Source organism: Thunnus thynnus, chromosome 10 (genome assembly GCF_963924715.1).
Source record: "Thunnus thynnus chromosome 10, fThuThy2.1, whole genome shotgun sequence".
NCBI classification, from domain to species: domain Eukaryota; kingdom Metazoa; phylum Chordata; class Actinopteri; order Scombriformes; family Scombridae; genus Thunnus; species Thunnus thynnus.
This window is the reverse complement of record NC_089526.1, coordinates 19,849,447-19,874,921: the sequence shown is the minus strand read 5'-3', so window position 1 is coordinate 19,874,921 and position 25,475 is coordinate 19,849,447. Positions and strand designations below refer to the sequence as shown.

The 25,475-nt window shown below is 39.4% G+C and overlaps 1 protein-coding gene across 2 annotated transcripts in view; it reads right to left on the bottom strand.

Moving 5' to 3' along the window:
• Positions 1 to 25,475, bottom strand: part of ptprub (protein tyrosine phosphatase receptor type Ub) — a 167,573-nt gene that overhangs the window by 103,408 nt on the left and 38,690 nt on the right. For both annotated transcript variants that reach the window (XM_067601967.1, XM_067601968.1), the window contains exon 2: positions 18,909 to 19,040. In XM_067601967.1, coding sequence (XP_067458068.1) covers positions 18,909 to 19,040 — 132 coding nt within the window. The remainder of the gene's footprint in view (positions 1 to 18,908; positions 19,041 to 25,475) is intronic.

Genomic DNA, 25,475 nt, shown 5'->3' with positions numbered 1-25,475 from the left:
TGCATGTGAGTCTGTGAGTGTGTGTAAAAATAGGTGCATGTGATCCTGGGCTGGGATGACTCCTCTGCTCCCAAAGAGGCCTCAAATAAGGTTAAGTGATGAGCAAATCCCCCAGCTGTTTGTTGGAGCCGTGTAAGGGGCATCCAGCTGCGAATCACAGACTGTCCCTGCCACCTCAAAGAGAACACATCAGAAGATGAGAGAAGTGCCTTTTGCCATGTTCATCAGAAAGACTTTGAAACATTATGTTTCCCACAAGCTGGATTTTGAAATTCCCTGTTTTCTCAGCAATGAAAAACATTACAAGCTAAGCTTATAAAAGAATATGAGTTTCCACTGAAGTTATGATTATGGCTTTTTCTATTGCTCCCTTTAGAGAGCATGGCCCTTAGCAAGGTGACAAGGAAGCAGCCCACATAGCAGTGGGAGCTGGAACTTCATAATTGTACTGTCACAATAAAACTGATGCAGCGCTTCCAGATTCCAGTTTATGGCATCGCCTCAAAACTCACATAAACTGACAGAAAAGCGGCTGATTCTCCAAGCATGGCTGCCTCGTGTTTCCTTACATAAATCAATTACTCTACATTCAAAACAGACTGTATGCATTCATGATGGAGTGGCTGTGCATTCATGCACCCATGCCAATTTCATTCACGCATGTGTTGCGTTTGTGTGGCGCCAATTTACAGCGCATGCCATCGTCCTCCTTCCTATCGTCTGATATTAATATCTAAGCAAATGCTGTCAGACAGCTCCTAGTAGAGAACCCCCAGCAGTCATTAGCTGTAACAACCTGGGAGTGTTCCTTGGAGGGACATGCTCTTCAAGGCGATTACAAACAACACAGAGAATGCTGGGTGCATGATGCCACAATCGAGCTACCTCGCCGGCGTTTCTGATGTTTTTGCTATGCTATAAATATTCTGAGCTTTTTTTTTCTTCCAGAGCAATTGTGAGGCTTCAAGCTGTGGCTAGTGGAGGCATCTGCAGCCACATTTTGATCATGATCGCACAAGACAGTCGCTGTTTTATGCCATTCACACTCTATAATTGCAGTCAATATTTCTGAAGGTTGGAGGTACCGAGCAGATTTGATGGAGGCAGTAAAAACAGTAATGACTGAGGCTGTGAAAGAGGAATCGAATGTAGTAATCCTACAGATGCCACAAAAGCACACACAGGGCACTTCTCAAAATGAGTATCTCTCATTTCAGATGCTGCTGTAACCCCTATCCTCTTTATCCCCAAACTCTCCATCTAGCCTGACATTTACAGTCATGACTGAAAAATGTTCTATCTGCTCCACATCCCATGTTAGAGCGGCTCCTTTGTTTTTTGCCAATATAATCTCAGACATATTACCATCCTCCAGTTACACTCTCCAATGACAGTGAGGAATCCCCATGTAAGAAAAGCCTTCCCGGTCTAATTCTTCTGTTCTGTGTTTGGAGGAGATGAAGACAAAAAGTAGGGTCTACATCTCAAGAATAGCTTGTCAAAATATGTCAAAAGAGGTTGAATTATCACTACAATGGAGAACATTTACTTATCTTTTCAATTAAGTAAAATGGTGTTCCTGACATCACTATTTTTTTTAAGTGCTTGCAGGCTGTGAATTATAAAAGAAAGCGGAGAATTTGAAAGATTGGTCCATTTATCAGCTTGGCTACATGATGAAACTGGATACCAAAATCATCCAAGTGTCAGTGGTCGATTATGCGCTCCATTGCCTCATGTTAACTCTTTTGCATAGTGGACATTTTGTTAAGTGATCAAATGGAGCTAGCATGAGCCACAGGAAGGAGACACTTTTTCAGCACAATGTTGGCTAGTAGGTTTATATTTTTTTTAAATAAAGCAAAATTATGCAGAGTGGATATATATAGTTTACAGTAGGTTTAAGATTATATCAGGCAGGAATTATCATATGATATTCACTTTACACTCATAAAAATGTATTTCATTGGTTTCTGACTTTGAGGGAGAACAAGATATTTTCTTGACATTTGTCTTTGTGTAACCTGAATAAAGGTACAATTTCTACTGAGAGCAGCAACCAGAGGATGAAAACAAGTCAACGCATTGTGATACTTAAAATAGTATATACAGTATATATATACTGTATATATAAAATAGTTGTCATTCAACTATTTGAGGAATACAAAATTGTGGAAAGTAACTCAACACTGTACCTACGTACACTTTTGAGGTACTTGTACTTTACTTGAATGCTAACATTGCGTGCTACTTTATACTTTTACTTTTGTAGTTACTGTTCTTTAAAGAAAATTTAACATACAAAATATATGATCAGTGTATAAAATAGGATATACTGTTATAGATAAACTACCCAACAGAATATAAAGTAGATGCAATTAGCTCCACCTCAACCAGATAAATGTTTAAATGATGATGATGCATCAGCCATAATAGTCCAGTTATGCCATCTGATTTGTGTAAATTATGAATGGAGGACTTTTACTTATAATGGAGTATTTTTTTGTGTGGCATTGCTACTTTTACTTAAGGAAAATATCTCAATATTTTTTCCACCACTGGGAATACATACAGTGCATGCTAAAATATAATCTTAAAATAATTTCAATCACGTTATTTCAACATTTTTATATTTCAGCCTACTGTAAGTTGATACTTACCCTGTGCAAATATTCAAATTAATTTTTATGGCCATCTCAAATAACACGTTTTACTGACTGACCATGACTTTGGTAAAAGTAAGAAGTCACTTATACACATAAGTCTATACAAACAGGACAGGATGAGGCACAAAACAATTTATTTTAAATAAAAAGTCAATGGCTCCACTGCAGCTCATTCGTCTTTGTTTTTAGTCGACTGTGGTGTCTCCTCTTCATCCAAGCCCTTCATACACTAATAACTCATTTGAGAAGCAATAAGCTTTTCATATAGTATGTGTTAATGGAGAATAATAAAGTCTGGTGAAGCTTGAGAAGGTAATTATCGACAGTCTGGTTAAAAGCACAGAGATGGACAGCATACTAAACAGATTGGCACATAAGAAACAGAGACAGAACAGACATTTTATGTCACTCCAAACATTTTGAGATCAATACAGTTTAAAATATCCTTTTTTACAGGATCTCAGAGTATGTTTTATTTAGTCCTATTCTCACATATTCCTCCTTTCCTCCTTAGGAGAAGAATAGTAAAGAGAATCATTAAGAATAGGAAGGATAAAAGATGTAATACAGACTATTTATATCCAGGCAGCCCAGGCCAATCCGCGTAAAAGACAGGCAACAAATGCAGGGAGAGCCATGGACCCCTGAGACCTAATATAATATATTACTTATTGTGTATAATTCAAATAGCCATCCATCCCCAGTTAGTCATTCTGCTTGCATCAGGCCTTTCACATTCATTATCATATCAGTTAACACAATTTAATGCAAATGGCTCCACCCAGAAGCAGTGCCTACATATCAATTACTGACAGTGTGGTGCACGACAAGAGTTATTATGGTAACACTGCTGAATTAAATTGCACCTGAGAGGAAGTATGTGAATGAGAATGGCAGGACGCAATGAAACATTAAGAGGGAATGTGAGAAAGAGGAATAAAATGTTTTGTCCCCACTCCTTCATTCTCTGAAGGACCCTCTTGGCACTTCATGAGTCTCTAACCAGATGCCGACTCGAGAGGATCCTACATCTCAAATCAATGTTATTCCAACAAATGGAGATGAAATAATCTACACTGAGAGCCCCTCCTGGCAACTGCCACCCACTGCGTCTACAGAGAAAATACACCGAAATCATTAAGTCTCACAGCAGAGGATCAATGACTGCATACAAATTCTGCTCATGCCATTTGCAGGGATGTTTATCTCTGCCATTATCTATCTTTTTTCACCCTGATTATGATAAAGATACTTAAAGCATATACCGAAGTTTCACTCCTAAATGATATATCCATCATCTACACAGCCAAAGTGACTGCTGATATAAATATGGAGCAAATAGTTCCATTTTAAAAGGATTTAATACTCAAACAATGTGGGTTTCAAAGCTGAAATAAATATTTTCAGTTGTTATCAGATGTTTTATGGTTGTGCAATTTATAGGGTGAGGGTGCATGGTTACGTAGATGCTTTGTAATTGCTGTTGCATTTTGTGAATTCTTCAAGGTGCAACCAGTTGTCCCGGTGGGACCTATGAAGTATGAACTAGGGTCCCCAAGGGACACAGGGCACTGCATTTATAAGCAGATGGTGATGGCTTCACATTCCCACACAAGAACACCACAACATTTTATTTCCCCTTAGAAAAGCTGTCAACCTCACAATGAAAATAAAGCACACACTGAAGAATAATGCCATTCAAATAGCAAGTCAGCATAATAATAAGTGCAACATTTTGATCCTGTAGCAAAATGAGTTTAGTGTTATGAGGGTGTGTTTCTGTCTAGAATTTTAATAAACCAGGGTGACTCAAGTTTTGAACTTACTTTTTTCATTAAAGAGCTGCTGCACTTTGACATAGGTTACATAAACATTAGCTTTGGTCTATGTAGGATTTTTCTTTGGTGGCACACTTTGAGCTAAAACCTATCTGCTGATAATGCATATAATAAGGGACAGTAGCTTCCTCTCTTATTATTCTTTCTAGAGCTGCAACGATTAGTTGATTAATCAATTAATCAATAAGTTGACCAACATAAAATTAATTGGCAAATATTCTCATAATCAATTAATTGTTTTGAGTCATTTTTTATTTTTTTTAAAAAAAGTCAAATTCTCTAGTTCCAGCCTCTATGACAGTAAACTGAATACCTTTGGTTTTCAGTTTGTGGACTGTTGGTTGGGACAAAACAAGACATTTTACATTGCATCTTGGGCTTTGGAAATCAGTGATCGACATTTTTCATCTTATTCTGACATTTTTTAAACCAAACAACTAATCGATTAATCAAGAAAATAATCAACATAATCGAATAATTGTTAGTTGCAGCTCTAATTCTTCCTAAAACATGCAATTGATGCAGTATTCTGCTATGCACCTATCTGGCAAGCTGTTTTTCACTTCCATGCCTTTTTTCTATTTTATTTTTTCTGCTCAGAGGGGTGTTTTCATCTTGATAAAGCCAACATGTCATCATTCTCAACAAAATTTGGTGTGTCCTATTCAGTCCTGCAGCATCATTATTAACAGGCGTCACTGGCAGTTAGTTTTATCCATACTTACTAGGGATGGGGGGCCTCCTCTGAATTTGTGCTATTGGTTAGCTGTATGATTACTGTTGGGACGGGCAGTAGTGCGTTTGGTTATTAGCAATAATTCATAATTATCTATGATAATTATGAATTATCACAGATAATTATTAATTATTTTAATAATTAATAATTATAATAATAATAACAACTGTTGGATCTGTGAGGAGCACAGTTAGTTATTAACAATTATCAGTGATAATTGATTAATTATAAAATTAATAGAATTATTAATATGTATTAACAAATACGGGGCACCACCTGGAAACCGGGACCAATAACCAAACAAGGTAGTCTCATAAATGGGAGTTCACCTAGAATGTTAATATCTGAGAGATAAACATTCAAGGGTGAACAAAGAAGGTTGAATTCGAGCTGACTCCTTCAATCAGCCACTTTTAACAATATGTTAGACACAATAATGACAAAAGAACTTCTCTTTAAAGATATAACAGTGTTTATTAACTTAGCAAAATTAACAAAGTTAACAAATGCTTCATTCAATAAACAACTATTCTAAAATCTAACTCTACCAAACAAAACACAAACAGCTATGTACAGGGTTGGACACATGCAGGGGAATGCATGTGTGTGTGAGTGGGTGTGAGAGTGTGTGTGTCAAGATGGCGACTTGGCCTGACGTGATGACGTCGTTGGTCTGCGACACGGACGTGACTATGGGAGGAAAAACACACGTGTCTGATGGCGGATAAGGGAAGACAAAGCAAAGTTTTGTCCAACGTTATCTGACCATCAGATTTGCAAAAAGATGTCGGTGCATGTGTTACTTGCAAGAGAGGGAGAAGAAGGAGGGAAAGCGATTGTGAGGGGAAGAGAAGCGGTTCCTTTGTCCACAGACAGCATGCTTATGGACGGCAGTCTGTAACGCACGTTGTCTGGTTTCTGATCGACAAAGCAACTTACTTTCTCACTCACGATGGCACAAACACAGCGGTAGTCCCGAGTGGGACAAACACAAAACAGTTTAGCGTGGTGAACACAACTAAACAGGCAGCAGACTTAAAATACTCCTGAGGGTAAAGCAGAGAAAAATGGACTCAGCGGTCCGTCAACTCACACAACAAAACAATAGCAATAAAGCTAAAAAGCTAAATGCTAAACAACAGCAACTGATGCTGAAAAGAACACACAACTAACACTGCCTCTGCCCAGACTTATGCCTCTTACTTGGTCGCTTCAGAAAGCGAGCAGGGTGTGTGTGAAGTCCGTCTTTCTGTCCAGTTCTGTCCTTGGCTCGGATGCAGACAGTGGCTGTTCTCGCGCTGTGGCGAATCTCCGGCGAGCTGGCTGATTCTTGGCGGCGTGGCAGAGAAAACAGCAGAGTCGACTCGGTGAAGAAGAGCGGGGCAGAGAAGTTCCATGTCTTCCTGAAGAAACTCCGTTTCTTCCTTCTCGAGGGAATTTGAGGACGCTGGTTGCAGCAGCGGTCTCTCTTGGATCCAGGAATGTTTTCGGGTGAACACGGGCGAAGTCTCGTCTCGTCCAGCGAGGGGAGACTTCAATGAGGGGAAAACACGTGCGTGGGGTACCCCCTTTAGTCAAACTGACTCACAGAGGAACAGAAGTTACCCCTAGCTCAGCGACATGGGAAAGGGCGTGTTCTTCAGGGCACGTTCAGTTTTTAAAGGTGCGGTGATGTCGTGGCTGCGTCATCAGGACGCTCCGCTGTGCAGGAGCGTCTCCGCCAATGAGGGACTGTATGTTGATTGTTCCCTGCTGAGGTGTGAAAATCCCAAAGCATCCTTGGAAATGGAGTTTGCAATGGACTCCCATTGTCTGTAAGCAGCATTTTGGCGCTATTCCTTTGTCTCGGGGGAAACAAAGGAAAAAGCACCTCGTGGTCAGTCCTCACAGGTTACATGTAGGCCTTCTCTGTGTGACCTCGTGGTTTGAGGCCCAACATTACGGTATGTAATTATATCAAGAAACAGGACAGAACATTGATACTGGAGAACTCTACAAAGCCCTGGACTGTGTTAAATGAAAATGCTTTTCAGTTTTGCAAGTACTTGTTTGAGTTTGGGGTGAAAGTGTCGTCATGGCTACAAAAGCCTCAACTAATTTTTGGTTTTGAATCCCAATCTTTGGCATAAAAGTTCAACAGGAATCAATCCCATCCACCGCCGTGACTGCCAAATACTTACCATGTTACGTAAATTACAGACTGCATCCTGCATTGGCCCTGAATGTTGGACACTGGACATGAACTGTGCACTGCAGAATTAAAAAAGGTGCACCAAGGCTAACAACTGCAGAGATGCACGCTATTTATCTGCTTAATGTCCTGCTGGTCATCAGTTCAAGTACAAGTTCCTTACTTACAGCAAAACATAAATACAGACAGGCAACAAGAAGCAACATTTCAGCAGATCTGACCGATGCTCTTGCTCTGCTTTTATGCATTTCAAATTATTTATTTTGACCAAACCTCTGGCAGTGATATTGACCTTGTGGCCAATAGTCACATCCAGCCCACAGTTGTTCATGAAGTAATTCACAAAGTATACGTTCTAGCTCCAGTATTTTTGTCCACATAGAAACAGCAGACATAAAGGTCTATTTTTACTCAAAAAATATATCAGTCACACAGGGTAGATTAGATACCACATGCTCATAGATTGCTGATGTTTAGACGAAACTGTTTTCAAGATACAGTAGTCATCAATCAATGTTATTCTTTATTCCAAACTGTTTAGTTTATAATTAATTGCAAAAGAGAAAAGTTTCTCGTATAAAAGTAAGTAAGACTTGGGGCTGCCTTCCTTAACTGTTCAGCTTTGAGCTGTCAAAAATTTGAACATTCTATAAATTAATGAAATCTCATCAAAGTAACAAATCTGGATGCATCTTGTTCAAACATTTCATAAGTCTGTGTTCAAGTACTTGCAAAAGATAACTGACACTTTTCCCTCCACTAAAACTGATGCAGCCCCGAATGGTCCATGAATGAGTTGCTGTGGATATTCTGCAAATTTTCTCTTCCATTCCTAATTTATATGTATTGAGAAGCCTAAAGGCAAGCCTACATGTATATACAAACAGAATTTTAAGAAATACTTGGAATCTATCTGCTGTGGTTTCAAACACTTGCCAAGGCCCACATGCCTGTGATCTGTGAGCATTCAGAAAGAGCTGTGGAGCAAAGTGTGGGCACAGAGGAGAAGAGGAGTGTGCAGATGTTGGGAAATATCCAAATACACATATTCAAACTATCCACACCAAGTATAAAGCTTACTCCAATCTCCACATCACCAAATTTGTCAGAAGCAATGAAATACATTCTTGTTTTGGTTCTAGGGATGTCAGTCAGTTGGTCAGTCCCCCCTTTTGTTCAAGAGTGAAATATCCCAACAATTATTGGATTGATTGCCATGAAATTTTGTACAGATATTCATGGTCCCCAAAGGATGACTCCAACTGATTTTGATCATCCCTTGACTTTTTGCCACTGTAGCACCACTATAAGTTGGATGGATGACCATAAAATTTGGTACAGATATCCATGCTCCCCTAAGGTTGAATTATTATAACTTTGGTGTTCTCTTAACTTTTTATCTAGTGCCATCATCAGGTCAAAATAGTTCAATGGTTTATGACAAAATACCAGCAAAGAAACCTTCAGGCATTGATAATGATTTGATCTTGCCATGAATTGTGGATGTAATGACATCATGTAACTAATTATGTATCTATATACGCCTTGCCCTTTGTCACATTGACCATATGCCTAATGAAGACCCAGTAGGGTCAAACATTGCCTTTTTCAGCCCAATAAAATGTATATCTATAATTCAGTGTGTGTGCAGACACTCCCTACTTTTTCCTTCAAAATACCTGCAAAAATAATGACATTTCCATTGCCTTTGTGTTTAATGCTAAATAACTGATGGTTAGCTGATTGTGCCTGAGTGCTGCCTCACAGAGCTGTGAACATGGTCGTAGACTCTAAAGGCCCTATTTTAACTTGCTTGGCGCTGTTTAATTTGGATCAACCTCCCACCTGTTTGCGTCTCTTCTCCCATCTGTGTGCACCATGCATGTAGTGCTGGGCACCAGCACTACATGCATGGTACAACACAGACAGGCAAAATTTTACATTTCAGAAAATACCAAACCGTCGGAGCGCTGCTTTCGCTGGCCGTTCTGATACCACAAAAATGGGGCCATTAGTCTTGTCAGATTACATATTTCACAATGATTTGATAAAACCAAGGACTGTGGAATTTTCTCAATCAACATAAGAGAATCTAATTATTTAAATCAAGTAAGAATACAAAACAGTGACACTGTATTTAAGTAACAAAGTTTTTTTTCCCCAACAGAAAATATGCACAACACTGCTCACATGCGAATGTTTTAACCCCTCCAGTTTAGTTTGCTTTACTGATTAAAGAGCAACATAAGCAATAAAGCAGCCACAATAAATCTAGCTCCTCCAGTCTGTCAAATACAGCCAATTATATGTGAGCAAAATCTCCCAATTTATGCTACAAAGATCCTACAGCTTCATTGCAGTTATCACCCACATGATCCCTTTTCATGAGCTGAACCATTATGATTCGAGTGACCGGCCACTTCATCTCACCTGAGTTAAGATGATTCACCTAGAAAGTCTATTTGGCTGCTATCCTGAGTGTGCTTCCTGAGCCTCAATTATGTTGTTAAACCAGCAACCTTAAACATAAAAGCCCTCTAGCCATCCCTCTAAAGCGACACTAATTAGACGGCAACTACAGCCAAAGGGGAGCTGCATTACCATACCTACCTATCACTTGGGTGTCTGTGTGTGTGGGTGAGCAAAATATAAAGAACAAAAGAACTGGTCTCAGAGTATACTCCAGTAAGACTGCAGGCTTCAGTGACTGGCACAACTTCCTACTCTGGAAGCTGCTCCCAAATGTGTCTCTATCATTCACGTTAATTATTCCTCTTACCTTGTTGAGAAGGGAGCTCATGACTTCTTCCCTGAATAACAATTCAATTAATTTGTTATACTTAACGGCTTAGGTGTAGTGACCGGCAAGGAGACTGAGCTTTAAGACATTTATATAAAACACTGATGATCAATAAATATGATATTTGCTTTGAGGTAATGAGCCGGAAGATATTATCCCTGGGAACCACTGGTGTCCAGTCCTGAGCCATGGAAAACTCTGTAGGTTTTCATTCCAACCAAATTCTACAGCTGCTGATTTCACTAATTAGTTCCTCCCTCTCTGACTGAAGGTGTGTTAATTAGTTAAATCAGCTGGTGGAACGTTTGGTTAGAATGAAAGCTTGGAGACTCTGCAAAGACACCTGATATGACTCTCTTCAAGGGAACAATTGTGCTCTGTAACCCAAGTCAAATGATAAATATATCTCTCTAGCAAGAAGTTAAAAGATTCCGCCTCTCTTCGTGAACAAAAGATGCACCATCCCTGGAAAATAAACAACAGTCCACTTTATCTCATGTCTTATTTCATTTATCATTGCATGGCTTCAACCTTGAAACCAAACTTTCCCATAAAGCTGATACTTACATTACTTAAGCCATTGCATGACATTTTATTAAGGTTTGTTCAACCATGACTTCAAGCTACAATTATTTGGTCGCCCTTTCAGCTCTCAATAATGTTTTTTTTCAAAAACATGAACAGAAGAATAGTTTCTCACTAGAGAGAAACTGTATCAAACAGGTGAGGAAAGGTCTAGCTTTCTGAAAAACAAGTTCATCAGCTACAGTCATGTGACAAGCAATGACATAGAAATGAGATAGAGCTGAATGATTCATTCTTGTTATATCGAAATCGCGATTTGAACTGCAATTTTAAAATCACAAGAGCCGTGATTTTACTTATGACTAACAAAATTAACAGTGTCTAAATAAGCTGTAACAAGCTTAATTACTCTCGTAATAACAATTTAATTGTTGCCATTCAATTTACTCAGTGAGTTGGCAAAACAACAAACAAGAAATCTCGGCATTTGCCTGGATAATATGCTCTCACCATACGACTGTTTCTCCATTTTGGTCAAAGATTGTTTTGCGGGGGAAGAAATACCCCTCTGTGTAATTTGGGATGTGTCTTTTTGCTGTTCATGACAGATGCTGTGGTAATCCTTTTTTGTACATAAAAAATCTAGGTACTTGTCCAGCGTCTTAGCTAGCAGGAAGCTCAGCAGTTGTCAAGGGTAAATGACAGACACCTGGTGAAGAGAGTTGTCAGAATCTCTCAGTTTAACTTTTTGATACATTATATAATCACATAAGTTTAACACATAAAAAGCTCTGAACTGAGAACCTCAAATTTAAGAGCTGTGAAGTAGTCAGTCTGTGAAGCTAACATTAACATTAACCTAAATGGCTACAGTGCAACGCTGTCAACTCCATCATTGGGGGTGATTTATTTATTTACCAGCAGCTTGTCATTGCTAGCTATGCAGTTCCTATTATTTAAATATTATTAAGTAATGTCAAGTATAACACTAATGCAATATTTAATAAAATGTGAGCTAAATCTGTCAATGTTTCTTCAGAAAACTAGGCAATCTTACTTAGAAGTGACTTTTGTCTGACCGACTGATTTAAAAAAAGAAAAGAAATAAAAAAGAAACCTGAGATAAGTTTGTGTGATCCTGTTTGGTACAATCATGTAAACCACATGGCCTGTAGTTTAATAGAAAATAAATGCAATTTAAATCACAATTGCAATATTGGTCAGAAAAATTGCAATTATTTCCTTACACTGTTTGCAAAAAGGTTCCACCATCTTGTTTTAATCTTATATAATCTGACAGATACTGAGAGACTGGTACAGTATTTAAAAAATAATGTACAGCAAACATCTTAGTGATTCAATGCATTTATGTTGTTTAATACAATACAAATGAGTTTCATGAAATAGCTCTTACCTGTCAAGCAAAACAGCAAAATTACATGCTATAAAGTATATTATCTGTCTAAAAATGCACAGTCGGAGGAGCAAAACTAACTGAATTTTGAATTCACAATAAATGGAGACCTTTTTAAATGGAATAATATACTGTATATTTGGTGAATGCAGACTGCCAGAGGGGAAAGGGGAGGAGGGCCATGGCGTAATAGAGTATTAAACCACAGTGAGGATGGCTGGTCAGCTCTGATAACAACACCTTTTCCACAGCAGATGTATCTGTCTCCTTGCTCTGCCTCATCCTTTCACAGACGCAGATGAATCTCAGGTCACTGTCAATGACACACAGACACACTAGCGTGCAGCTGGTCTGCGGGTTGTGGCTAAGGCCAGGCAGGGGTGAGAGGTGACAAATAGTTGAGACCAGAAGATATGACATCGTCCTCCACAGCTAACTGGAAGAGGATACTGGAGATACAGATGGAGGACTGTCTGTGTGTTAGCCATGTTAAGGTTGTTACATTGAACCAGCTGCTACAGTATGTGCCGATTGACCAGGCTGCAACCCCAAGACAATGCTCAAATCCATGTTTCACGTGAGTCTTAACCTTCCTCTGACCTGACATCCCATTCCACTTTATTGTCCATTCAGAATGTCTGTGGGTATTTATGTAAGAATCTTTTGTGCCACTAGCTAATAAAACAACCAATCAATTGACTCTGTAGCTTGTTGCAATACACAAATAAAGCTGCATTTTAGTCTGCTACAGCAAATTTACAAAAAGAGAGAGAGAGACAGAGAGAGAGAGATTTGCAAGATTAGCATGCAACACAGGTTGAAAAAAGAAGCAGTAGCATATTTCAGTACTGTCAGACAATTTCTGTATGACTCAGCTGGAAACTAAAGCCCCAGTTTCTGCACATCCAAGAGACACTGTTTGTATGGCTGCTGAGGTGGACAAGTGAGCATGGTGTGTGTGCTCAGTGGCACTTCAACAAGAACGAAACAGTCTGCTGAACAAGGTATTCAACCAGAAACTTTTCAGCATCTTACATATATCAATCACTACTACACTTACAACTATCTAAACTTAATGTTTTCTGATAGCCCATGTCCACCTCACTTTTACTGGTGCTCATGAACCACTTTCTGAATTTCTGGCCCTACACTAGATAGTACTTTCTAATGGCCAATTCCTCAGCAGATTCTCACCACTTTCAAGACAGGCGCTCTGGACTTTTCAATCTCCTTTTCCACATGTGCATGTCTCCTTTTCATCCACTGAAACATTAGCACCATGCAACAGTAAATCCAGCACAACATGACTCTGTGTAGTTGTCCTCATGTCTGAAAATGAAAAAAAAATCGCAAACAATGCTGACCTTTTTTAAAAATCTGTTATTGGACTAATTTGCCTACTCTTCACGGTTCTTCAGATGCAGTGAAAATGCAAATAGAAATGTCCAAAAGGGACTTTTACTTCCTGGGCTTAGTTAATGTGGCACCTTAGTATTTGGAACTATTTGGTCGAAATGGGTAATAAGACTATTAAGGGAGTTCTTGCTGTTGTATGCAGCAGCTTAGTCCATTTATTTCGGTCAAAAATACAGACAAATGTTTGTGTGTCCTGTAGTTAAAATTACAATAAAATAATGAAGACAGTGTTGTATTTTGAAAGCTATCAGCAGTAGATGCATGTAGGCTGTACGTAAGCTGGGACTGCATTGCCTTGAAGTCAGTGGAAGCTTCTATCACTGTTAGTATCTCTGCCTCCTCCATTGTGCATTCTTTGATGTTTGACTGTTGAAAGTTGATGTCCATTTGCTTCTGATGACCGCAGAAGAACTGGCTGTTTATTGTAGATGTCTAACTTTCAAACTTCATTGTAGTTATCTGTAAACTCTCTAGACATCATGTCATCCACTTTTGACCTGAATTCTGCAAAAATAAGAGAACTATACAGCACCTAACAAGGTGAACAAAGAAAGCAAGATACATTGCCATTAGCTGTTTTTTAAGCTTGATGAAGTATTTAATGGATTTTTCCTTTAAGACTACTCCGATACACTTTAATGGATATCGCAGAAGACCCATAACTTTTCACACTAATGAATCTGCCTTACAGAAAACAAGGTACACTTGACATGCCGACACATTCTTCTTCACAAGGTCATCATCCTGCAACACTGACTTGTTCATTAAAAATAGAAAAAAAATTGAAGATTATCGATAGCAAGACATCTTCGATCTAATTCAAAATAAAGGAGAATGTGATAAAAAAGGGCCATTCTTATTAAGATCTCACCACATTCTCTCTTCTTTTTATTTTTTCAACACTCTTTCCACTTTCATGGGAACGGTCGTCTCTAATTTCTCCTGGGAGCCACAAGCTGCTGCTATCTCAGCTGTGTTTACTAATCTTCCCTCGACACCAATTTCTCAGCCCCACAAAGTTAATACTGGTCCAATGTAAATAGCCTTATCTCATAAACTCTTGTTATCCCCCACCTTGGCTGCCCAATGTGATACATGGTTAGGAGTCAACACAGGGGGATTAAGTCAGAACAGGAAAAAAAGAGAAAAACACTTCCTGTGCCAGTATCTGCAGTAAGGTTATAGACTTTAAATAACACAGTGAAAATGTCAAGGTCCACCTAACAAAGGCATACCACTGTCACTAAACAATGACACCAATCAAAATGATAACATGAGTCACACACTGTTTCAGGTGTGGAACTGGCAGATGAGCAGATAATAAATTAAACTGAATTTGTCTCCTGGTCCTCAGAGCTGATCGATATAGAGTTGATGCTCAGGACTTCTTGCCGTCTCATTATGTGCAGATTACAGTACCTGCCTCATTCCACCTGTGCAAGTCTGCTCCTCCGAAGGCCCCTAATCACTGCAAATAGCATGGCTGTAAGTGTAATTTTTACTGGTACTGGCAGGTTTGAATCCAAAAAAGGGTTAGGGTTCAGTTTACTTGGTCAACAGGCAAGGTCAATACTGGGGCATCAGTCACTCAGACAAACAAATCCAACAAGGGGCAGGCAGGAAATATAAGGTTGAGAAAGCAGTCAAGCAGGGTGAAAACAGGAACAAAGAATACTGGAAAGGTTGGTGAAACACACAAGTCAATCTAAGACTAATGAGGGAATGAGCTGAGGGAGACTGCTGGGGAAAACTAGGTGAAGGAATGAGGTGACTGCATGGCAAAAGGGAGTGGTAGGATCTGAAATGACAGGAGACTTAGTGACATGGCATGAGAACAAAACCAGATGTAAATAACTAAGTGTTAGTGGGATTCATGACAGCAACCCCTGGAAAACTGCAGGGACACTGGTGAGACCAAAAGGCATAACTAGGTACTCATAATGTCTGCTAGGAGTATTAAAGGCCGTCCTCCACTCGTCCCCCTCTCTGATCCTCACCAGATGATAAGCAGTGGGAGTGGGTACCTGTTTTTGAAGGTGATGTCATCAAGTCCTTGTAGTCGATGCAAGGGCATAGATATTTGTCATTCGTGCCCACGAAGAAAAACCCAGCTCCAGCATGAGACAAGGAAGGACAAATGATCCCTGCTGCCAGGGAATAATTGATATATTTCTCCATAGTTTTGGTTTCGGGAGCAGACAAGGAGAAAAGCCGACCTTTAGGGGGGACAAGACCTGGGAGGAGGTAAATGGCACATACGAGGTCATACGATGCGGCAGCAATGAGCCCAGGCCCTGTTGAGTACCTCCTTGAGGTCCAGGTACTCATTGGGAACTCTGCAAAGATCTGGATACTCAGAGGGAACAGGCAGAATGGAAGCAGATGACAGGGCAAATCTGAGACAGACAGCATGACAGTGAATACTCCACTGCAGAATAGTTCCCGAAGCCTAGTCCATGTGTGGGTTATGTCCCCAAAGACAGGGGTACCCTAAGACAACAGACTGTTGTGGTGCATGGATAGGGTGAAAAGTGAGTGTTGCAGTGGTGTGCAGTGGTTGGCATTGGCACCAGAGTCAATGAGGACCCTGACCATGTGGGTCTCTCCAGAGCAGCAAAGTTGTGCAAGAAGCAGAGGTCAAGAGGGCATTTCAAAGTTCATGGTTAAACTTACCAGTGCCCTCTGGATGACTGGTGGGTCATGTCTTTCACTTGACAGGAAGAGGCAAAATGGCTGTCCTGGCTGCAGTACAGGCAATTGTTCTCCCTAAGGCGGCACTGTCGTTCCACTGTGGAGAGACAGGTACAGCTGAGCTGCATGGGCTCTGGAAAGTCATTGGGAGCACCAGAAACCGGTTCAGGAGAGAACCCTGGAGGATGGGATGACTGGTGAAGCGGAGCCTGCGGAATAGCTGACAGAACTCTCTCTCTCCTATGTTCCTGAAGAAGGTTGTCAATGTGGATGGCAAGAGTGACAAGTGCATCAAGGTCCACTGGGAGATTTCAGGCTGCAAATTCATCCTTTATGCAGAGAGTCCATTGTAGAAGTTGTCAAAGAGTGAAGGAGTGTTCTAATAGCTCTCCACCCCCATGGTATGAAACTTGATGGGGTAGTTGGACATGGACCACCCTCCCTGCACCAGGTTGAACAAACCTCAAGCTGCCTCCCTCCTGGGAGTAATGTGATCAAAGACCTTCTGGAAATCAGTAGAGAAGAACTTGACTGTTTATCCACATAATGCCTATTTGGAAATTTGCTCCAACGTTTTTGGAGATGTGAGGAGCCACTGGCTGGATGAGACCAGCTGGTCATCTCAGCCACTAGCAGCCCAACTCCTGAGATGATCGGCCGGTCAACGTCTGTCGTCATCCCATAATCTGATGAAATGATCTGTACAGCTCTTTGATAATTTACAGCTGGCTCTAATGTCTCTGTTGAATTTTGATATATGACATAATTCCTTTTGGAAGATAAATGTTGGTCTCACAGATTAAATCTAACAATTGTGGCTGCCTCATTGGTTTGTCTGAATGTAAAGTGAAGCTTAATGTTTTTGCTGGACAGAACAACAGCGCTGCCTCTGGGGCCCCATATGTATAAATATCACTACATTTCAATAAAAATAAATGTATTATAATGAACAGATCGGTCTATATTAAATTTTATTTTATTAAGGTACATAACAGTTTGGATTTTTATTATAGCTACATTACAGACTGAATAACATAACATACTGCATCTCTCTGTCAATTAGGTTTTTTTGTGAGAAAAAAGTGTTAGTGGAACTTTGAGTTGAGATTATTTTGTCATAGTATAGTCAGGTAGTTGTGTTGAAGCGTCCTCCCGTCCTCAGAAGTTTTTACTCCTAAGTCAAACTTGCCAAGTCCAAACTAGCAAGTACACAAGTCCGAGCTTGGCATGCTTGGTATTGAGAAAGGCCCAGTGACATGGCATGAGAACAAAAACCCAGATGAAAATAACTATGAGTTAGTGGGATTCGTGACAGTAAGCTTTAATTAAACCCAAAGGGAAAAGTATTAATTATCCCAATGCCTGCCGTGAATTGGCTGGTGGCTGCGGGTGGATTCTTACACTGAATGCTGATGACATGGAGGTAAATGAGGTGCAGTTTAGGGTTAAGGACTGAATTTGGGATTTATCAAGTTCAGAATTCAATATGGATACATGCCTGAAGGCAGGGAGGATTTTTAGTCCTGTATATCATAAATCAAGTATGCAGCTTTTAAAAATAACACCATTTATCCCTGCAGGACGTTTTTGACCATTTTCAAAGGCTACTTGAGTTGATATTTTGCAGAAGGATGGAGTGCTCCCTGCGGCTAACAATTATTCCTTTAAAATCCAAATCTACTAGATTGTATCCTCTTGATTACACCGTATCTTGTCATCTTTACATCTGTTCCTCTTAACTTATCTATCTTTATATCTGCCACATTAAGTGTCTGTTCTGTTTCCAAATTAGGTGTCTGTCCTTTCCTCCAAGCTTGTAATATTGCTGCTGCTATTATATGGGCAAGCTCTCATGCACAATGAATGATTAAATGTATGTTTTTGGCATGGATTGGTTGAAATCTCATTATCATACAATAGATTGATTGATTGGTTACAGCAGAGAGAGAAGTCGGTATCTTAATCATATTGCAAGTTTCTACCATAGAAGTGCTTCAGCAGAAAGCCCACTGCTGCCACTGATATTTTTGCCGAGGAGCTGAAACAGCACTCTTCTCTTTGTCAGTTCCCTGTAGGTATTTGTTAATGCAGAGATGGAGGAGCGCCTTATAAACTATGCATGTCATCTCCCTCTGGCAACCACCAGTAGAGAGGATGATGGCAGGAAAATGCTGGTTTCCATTAGTCCTGTGAGGCTGGTTAACATAAAATTATCCTTGGGGTTAGCAGGAAGCAGACAAAACTGGGGTGAGTGCTTCATTAAAGCTGATGCATAATGGACGCCGGACATCTATAAAGGCTGATTTGCACACAGTCACACTTTTCTGATATGTTGACGACATCGATTCAAACACAAGTCCATTTATTTCCCCAGACTTGAGAACAATTTAAAGAGCAACAGAAGCATGCATGACAACTGCTGATACGTGACACAAAAATAGTTTCTGGTCTTGTGCCACATGAACGCTTACTTCATGTATTTCAGTGTAGGATTTACAGCGTGACAAACTGTTGGTCAGCTCTGTCCATTCAAAGATCTGCAAATCGACAGACATCTAACTATACACAAAATAGTTGCCATCTGAAGAAGTAGTCAAGTACAACTACAAGAACAACTACAAAACTACTCACCCCGCAGGAGGTCAGAGCTGGCATAAGGTGAACTGTATGTCCGAAACAGCAGCCAGTCAAAGTCATCCTCCTCCCCTTGGGTGAAGTCACACAGATTGGGGTCTGAATCCTCCTCAAACGTGCAGCCAGCAGCTGGAAAAAAATAAAAATAAATCAATGTCAGTCACTGAAAGAAACAACAATTACGGTTTTACCGTTAAGTTGTAAGAAGGTAGATTCATCTTACCAATGGCTTTCATTATCTATTTGTTTATTATTTTATTTATTCAAATTGCTCATTTTGTCAGACCAACAATCCAAAACCATAATACTAAGAAAATAAATATTCTCATTTGAGAAGGTGGAACCAGAGAATGTTTGAAATTTTTGAAAAACAATTAATCAGTTATCAAAAATGTTAGTCAACTACCCATTAAATCCAGAGCCTTAGTTTGTCACAAGTTGATGTGGGCTGTATTTCTTTTCCTTCCAAATCTCTTCCCATTATAGAAACTAGGAGAAATATCATATAAGAAAGATGTTCTTATATCTTGCACTTCCTGTTCACTTTGAACCATACACCAATCTTACAGCTGTCCACAATGAAACGTGCACTGCAGCCACACCGACCACTTCTATACCCTTTAACACTAAAGCAATGACCTGTGTTTGCTATTGATGTGAATGTATCAACACAACTGAGCCGACCAGGCTTTGCACTGCTGCTCCTAACCCAGGTTTTACAAAAGTCTGCTGCTGCTCGGCTGCACAAGGGTTACTGTAATAACATGAGTGTTATGGATTAATATATAGTAGTTCCTTAGAGTAGACACTGATGGTAACTCGTGGCCTTCTCAGACATATATTTGGATCTTTGCATTTGCAAAGATAATTCAATATGAATGTAGAGTGTGAGTGTGAGTAATTGTGTAATAAATTTACACCAGATCAGAACTGCAATGTTGTAAATGTAAAACAGCACTACAAACTCAACAATATCAGCACATAAATTCATTCAAGGTCTATGCCTTTTAACTTTCTGTGTCAGGTACCTGTGACCAACAGTCTGGTTTGAATGGTCAGATGCAGGCTGAACACTAGTTCATTATCATACATGGGGGTTTGTGTTCAAATTGCATTAAATGAAATGTTTTCACATGTGCACAATGTCTCTCAAACCAACAATAAATCAAGCAATGAGCTGTAATTACTTTAGACTCACACAAAAGAACACAATCCCTGGCAAAAGCAGTAATTGCCCCTGCATCTGAGGAGAATTACCCCTCCCATAAAACATGCACAAACAAGACTACATATCCCAAAGCCCATTCACAAAGGCACATACAAAGAGTAATAACATTTGGGGAAAGCAGGCACCCTGGGGAATGTAGTGATTATCATAATACCTCACAACCTGCTATTCCATGCGCCAAAAAGCTATTTTTTTCAAATTATATTTAATAGCTATGGCTTTAATGGCCCTTGGGTCCTGAATAATGTGCTTCAGTCGTTGCTCTCTGCATCTGTTGCCATATTTCACATTAGTCCATCGGTGTGAGAATTACAGTCTAACAGTGGGCAGTTTGAACAGCCCAATCATAAGACCGGAGCCTGTGTCAGTAATAATTGGAGCAGGACAGCACGAGACACGACATGCTAATGATAGGAATAACCATGAGCAGGTCCTGAAGGTGACCCTTGTCGTCTACAGCTTTATTACTGCTCATTCTTTTCTCTAATCTGCCATTAAACAAATGGTCTCAATATGACAGGCTGCAGACAAAAAAAGCAGCTGGCTTCAGCATAGTGGGGACACATAATTCTCATTTTTACTACTGATGTATAAGATAGCCACACCTTCCAATCGTTAAGAGGTTATTGCGATTGTTTGATATGTTTCAAGTCATCAAAAATGGAGGACACAAATCGGTTCTTTGATAGGGCTGAGTATCATTTCTTTTTTTTTTATTTCAATGGCAGTAAAGAGTTCTGGTACCAATATCGAAACAAGGCTTTTGTCAATACCTTAGTTTAAATATGCCAAGCTTTTCAACATGTCAGTGTTAATGTTGTCCTAAAACAAATTGTGCAACTTTCTCTAGATAAAATTTAAGTTTAAAAACAGCACAGTATCCCAATTTGCTGATTTAGATCAGGAAATATCTCAATAAAGAAAAAGACTAAGAGTGTACAGTCAAGCTAACAAAAAAAAAGAGAAGGCAAAGCTTCACACTCATTACTCTGATGCATTCATTATTATTTATTGTTATATAATTGTTCTCAACCTCATGGCCACAATCTTACTTTAGTGTGTTAGCATTTTAACATTTGCTTATTATCGCTCAAGAGAAAGTGCTGCTGAGGCTGAAGGGAATTTTTCAGGTATTTGGTCATTAAAAAAAAAGCATTGGATGATCAAATTAATCCTGAGGGGGGTATGAATGTATTTACCAATGGCAATATACAAAATTTGTTGAGAAACCATAAATGGCCAGTTTAGGAACCAATAAATGTCTGTACAAAATGTCTGGCCAATCAAGAAGTAAATGTTTAGATATTTCATTGAGTAAGTGGAAACTTTGAGCTGCTGGTGGTGCTAACTGAAAAGTCAAGTGATCACCAAAAGCATTAGGATTCATCCTAATGAATGTCTGTACAAAATTTCATGACCATCCGAACAACAACGCCATCCCTGGAGCCATGGCGCTTGCATGGGCAATAAAAACAAACTGAGACTGCGAACTCACTTAAGCATTCAATGCACTGGATGCTACAGACACAGTTCAGTCAGTACTCAAGAACAGTATCAAGGTTCAACCTATAGTATACTCTCTGATAACAAAGATGTGCCAGGTTCTTGCTCTTTCAGTTTAAAAGGTTACAGTTGGTCCAAGGTGCTGAACTTTCTCCAAGTGGTGTATTCACTGCAGCACAAACACACTCAGGGTGCCCTTTCCTATACAGCCAACCAATTACACTCTTGCATCTCCAGTGATAATACGATAACACAGAAGCGTTTCAACCATCGTGTAAGTTTGATCCATTGGGTGATAGTGGCATCCAACCAGCAAAGGAGGGAGTGTGGGTTTCTCCCTCTAGGTTTGATTTATTGCCCCATGCTGGGCTGTTACTGCACAGATCTGCTGCTGGGGCCAAGGGTTAATTGTCCCACACTGGGGTCTATTTCTAATGGAACAACCAGAGATATGGGACCTGACACATCAAAACGTTGGCACTATATTATTCCCTGCTGCTTCAGTAAATGAAGCCTGTAGACTCCTCCCTACAAAAGCCTCATCATCCAGAAGAAGGAAGCCGGGATCCGAGGCCAGCACTGCCCGGGAATGTCATCTCCTCAGAACACACCAGCAGAGATCCAGATCATCTATCATGACAAAAAACACTCCCTCCTTTGCTCTTTCTGGAGGACCAATGGGTGTGTGTGGTGTCAGTGGTCATTTTTTACCTGAATAATTGCAGCACTATTTAGTGCAATGACCAGCGCAAAATCAGACACTGCCAAGATTTTGCAGTTAAGATATGTTTTGTGTTTGTTCATTCTGCTGTTAGCTGATATAAATCAACCTCCATTTTAAACATATGTAGACTTTTATGTAGGTGTTACTACATTGTTCATAAAGAAACTAGTTATAGGAATCATATGATATATAGATATATTAATAGAACAGATAATTGCACGATAGAAGTGACACATCTACTTGTCAGGCTAAAAAAAACATGGTGTGTCATTTAAAAGATAAACTGAAGAATTTTTTAGATATATTTTTAAGTCAGGAAGCACTAATTCCAACATATTGAAACTGCTCACTAGTACCAAATCAGCCTGTTGTATAGCACAGCACTGTAGAGTGAACAAAATGGAGAAGGAACAAGATAGGAAGCTTCTGAAGATGATGAGGGGGGTGATTTGCACACTCTGGTGAAAGAAATGTCTGTCACTTGGTTTTTACCTCTTTGTTACACACTAATCTCGCTGCTAACAAAGTCTTTACACTTGATGTGGAGAGAATCAACACAGATTGTGTCATAAATAAATTAATACATAACCTCTCCAACTTTATACGACAACCAAAATAACTTCAGATTTACACCGTTGCCGTTTCCAAAAGCAGAACTGATGAGCCACGCTCTGTCTGAGGATGGTTGCAGTAGCTCCTCTTTGATTTCATAAGGATATAAAAGAAGGTGGCAACTTGTTTACCAGACACTCCAATTTGCCGCCACATTCGTAGGGATACGTAAAAATGTTCCTTAGTTTTATACGTGCAGTTAATCAAGGCTGCGAGTCTCACTCTGCTCATATCAGTTGTTAGCGTCACATGTAGTCTTTCATATTAGATGTACTATCTCATCTTCTGTTTACTTGTATAATCCCCTGCCTTGCTATCTAATTAGGCTGTCAGCTATGCACAGTGAATATTGTCAGAGTCTCTGCTTATCCCCTTTATTTGCATATGTTTTAAGCATAAGGACGCTGGCCTAAGCTTATTTAAGGTGCAGCTACTCGAACAACTTTCCACTTGAATAAATCAAACACAGCAAAATAGGGAGAGGATCAAATCAAAGAAGTGGCTGAGCCCTATAACCCATAGTCTCAACAATAGTTAAGGTGTTGTTGATATTTCAAATTAGAGCCACAGTCAAGAAAGACCTCCTAAATCAAGAGTGGGCCGCGATCAAAGTGTAATCTCAAAATGTGCCCTTTTTCTTCTCTAATATCTCAAAGAAAAAGAATGATATGTTATTAAATACAGAAAGCAATCCTTTGATCTGAAACACTGCAGTTAATCTTTTCACTGGCTTCTAAAAGATTCAGTGCAGCGAGTGAGCAGAATAAAACAGCTGAGCCCAACACCACAGAACAGTACTTGTACAGATTGTAAATTAGCAGTACTTGTTTGAGTACCCAATTGTCATATCAGCCACTCACAGAGGTAGTGAAAAGCTGTATGGGAGAATGGTGGTGTAAATTATCTCAAGAGATGCGATTTGGAGGTGCTACAGTATGTACATGGCTCAAAATTCTGGGCTCCTTGACAACAGCTCACTAGTGGGATGAAACAACAATCTTTAGTCTTTCACGTGTTACAGGATCCCTGTCCACCTCTGGGCCACAAGGTCCCTCCCCACCCATACAGAAGAAAGAAGAGAGGGATGCAGAAGATGATATGAAAATGCAAAAATATTAATTATCTGCAGTTAGAGGTGGGCAACAAGGTTTAAATCCTTTATCATGGAATATATACAGTATATTGATAGTACTGCAAAGCTGGTTATGGAAATGTTTTATTAAAATTTTACCTGAACATAATATGACGCTTCAGCTGTCTGAGTTATCTTCCACAGTTAGTCATTTTAGTAAAATATTCCCTCTTTGTGTCTCAACAGACAGTGTTTTTCTGTTCAGCTACAGTGGATCGTAATAAAAAGAGGGACTTTGGCACTAAAGTAACAGTAATTTTGAAAGATACTGACTTGACTAATTTAGACATCTGAAGCTTCATATTAGCTACAAATAAACTGTTAAATACATTTTTGCACAGAAGGAGGACTGTGGATTTTGAACCTCATCACTTACATTTGAAGCACATTTGGAAGGGATCTTCTAATGGCCAGTATGAACAGGAGGAATGATTACAGCAGGAAAAACGTGTCACTGTTGGCCTAATAACAATTTAATACAATTTTAAAGCAATGGCTACCATGATATAAATAGCATAATGTATAAATAGTTTCAATCTATTTTCAACTCTACAGTATCAAATAAGTGAAAAGTTAACTGCAGTAAGCATACACAGAATGTACCCGTGCTTTGTGTCCACTTTAGAAAGTTTACTAATTACTGGAGTAACTTTCAAATTGACTGTTGTCAGCAGAGTCCTTCATGGTACCTTCAAATACAGCAGCATAATCAGTGAAGAGCTGTTTTAGACTAAATGGTGGACTCAGTGACTGAACGGATGTTTCCGCACATTAAGGTTTAATCTTCTTTAGTAATTTTCAACCGAGACCTTATTTACTTTGGCTTCACTGTAGAGCTTTATATAGCTCTGTATGCACTACCTGATGCAAAAAAAGATAACTAAATTCATGTGAATGTTTTTGCCAGTCAGCAGCTTGCATTAACCAAATATGCACTGAACAGAGCATCTGAGAATATGAGGGGTATGAACAGTATTTGAGCAGCAAGTTTCAGGTATTAATGAAGAAGAATTTTAATGTGAGCAAGACCCATCACACTGTGGGTGTGACTGTTCTAATACACGCCCACATTGCAAAATATCTGCACTGCCAGCACAAAACTCTGTCAAATTAATATAAATGTTCTTTTTTAAATAGTACAAATTTAATTTTGTTGAAATAGTGGAAATTGTAAGAACTTTGGGCCACCAGACAGTGGTTGGCATTGTACATGAGAGTTTCACATCCAGTTACAGATGAAAATAAAAAATCAGACAATGTAGGGAAGCAAGAGTTACAACTACACACAGCTGTGCTCATGTGGCTTTGAAAGTAAAAAACAATCTAGTCCTTATTGTCTCATCCTTATTGAGACTGCCAATTTCA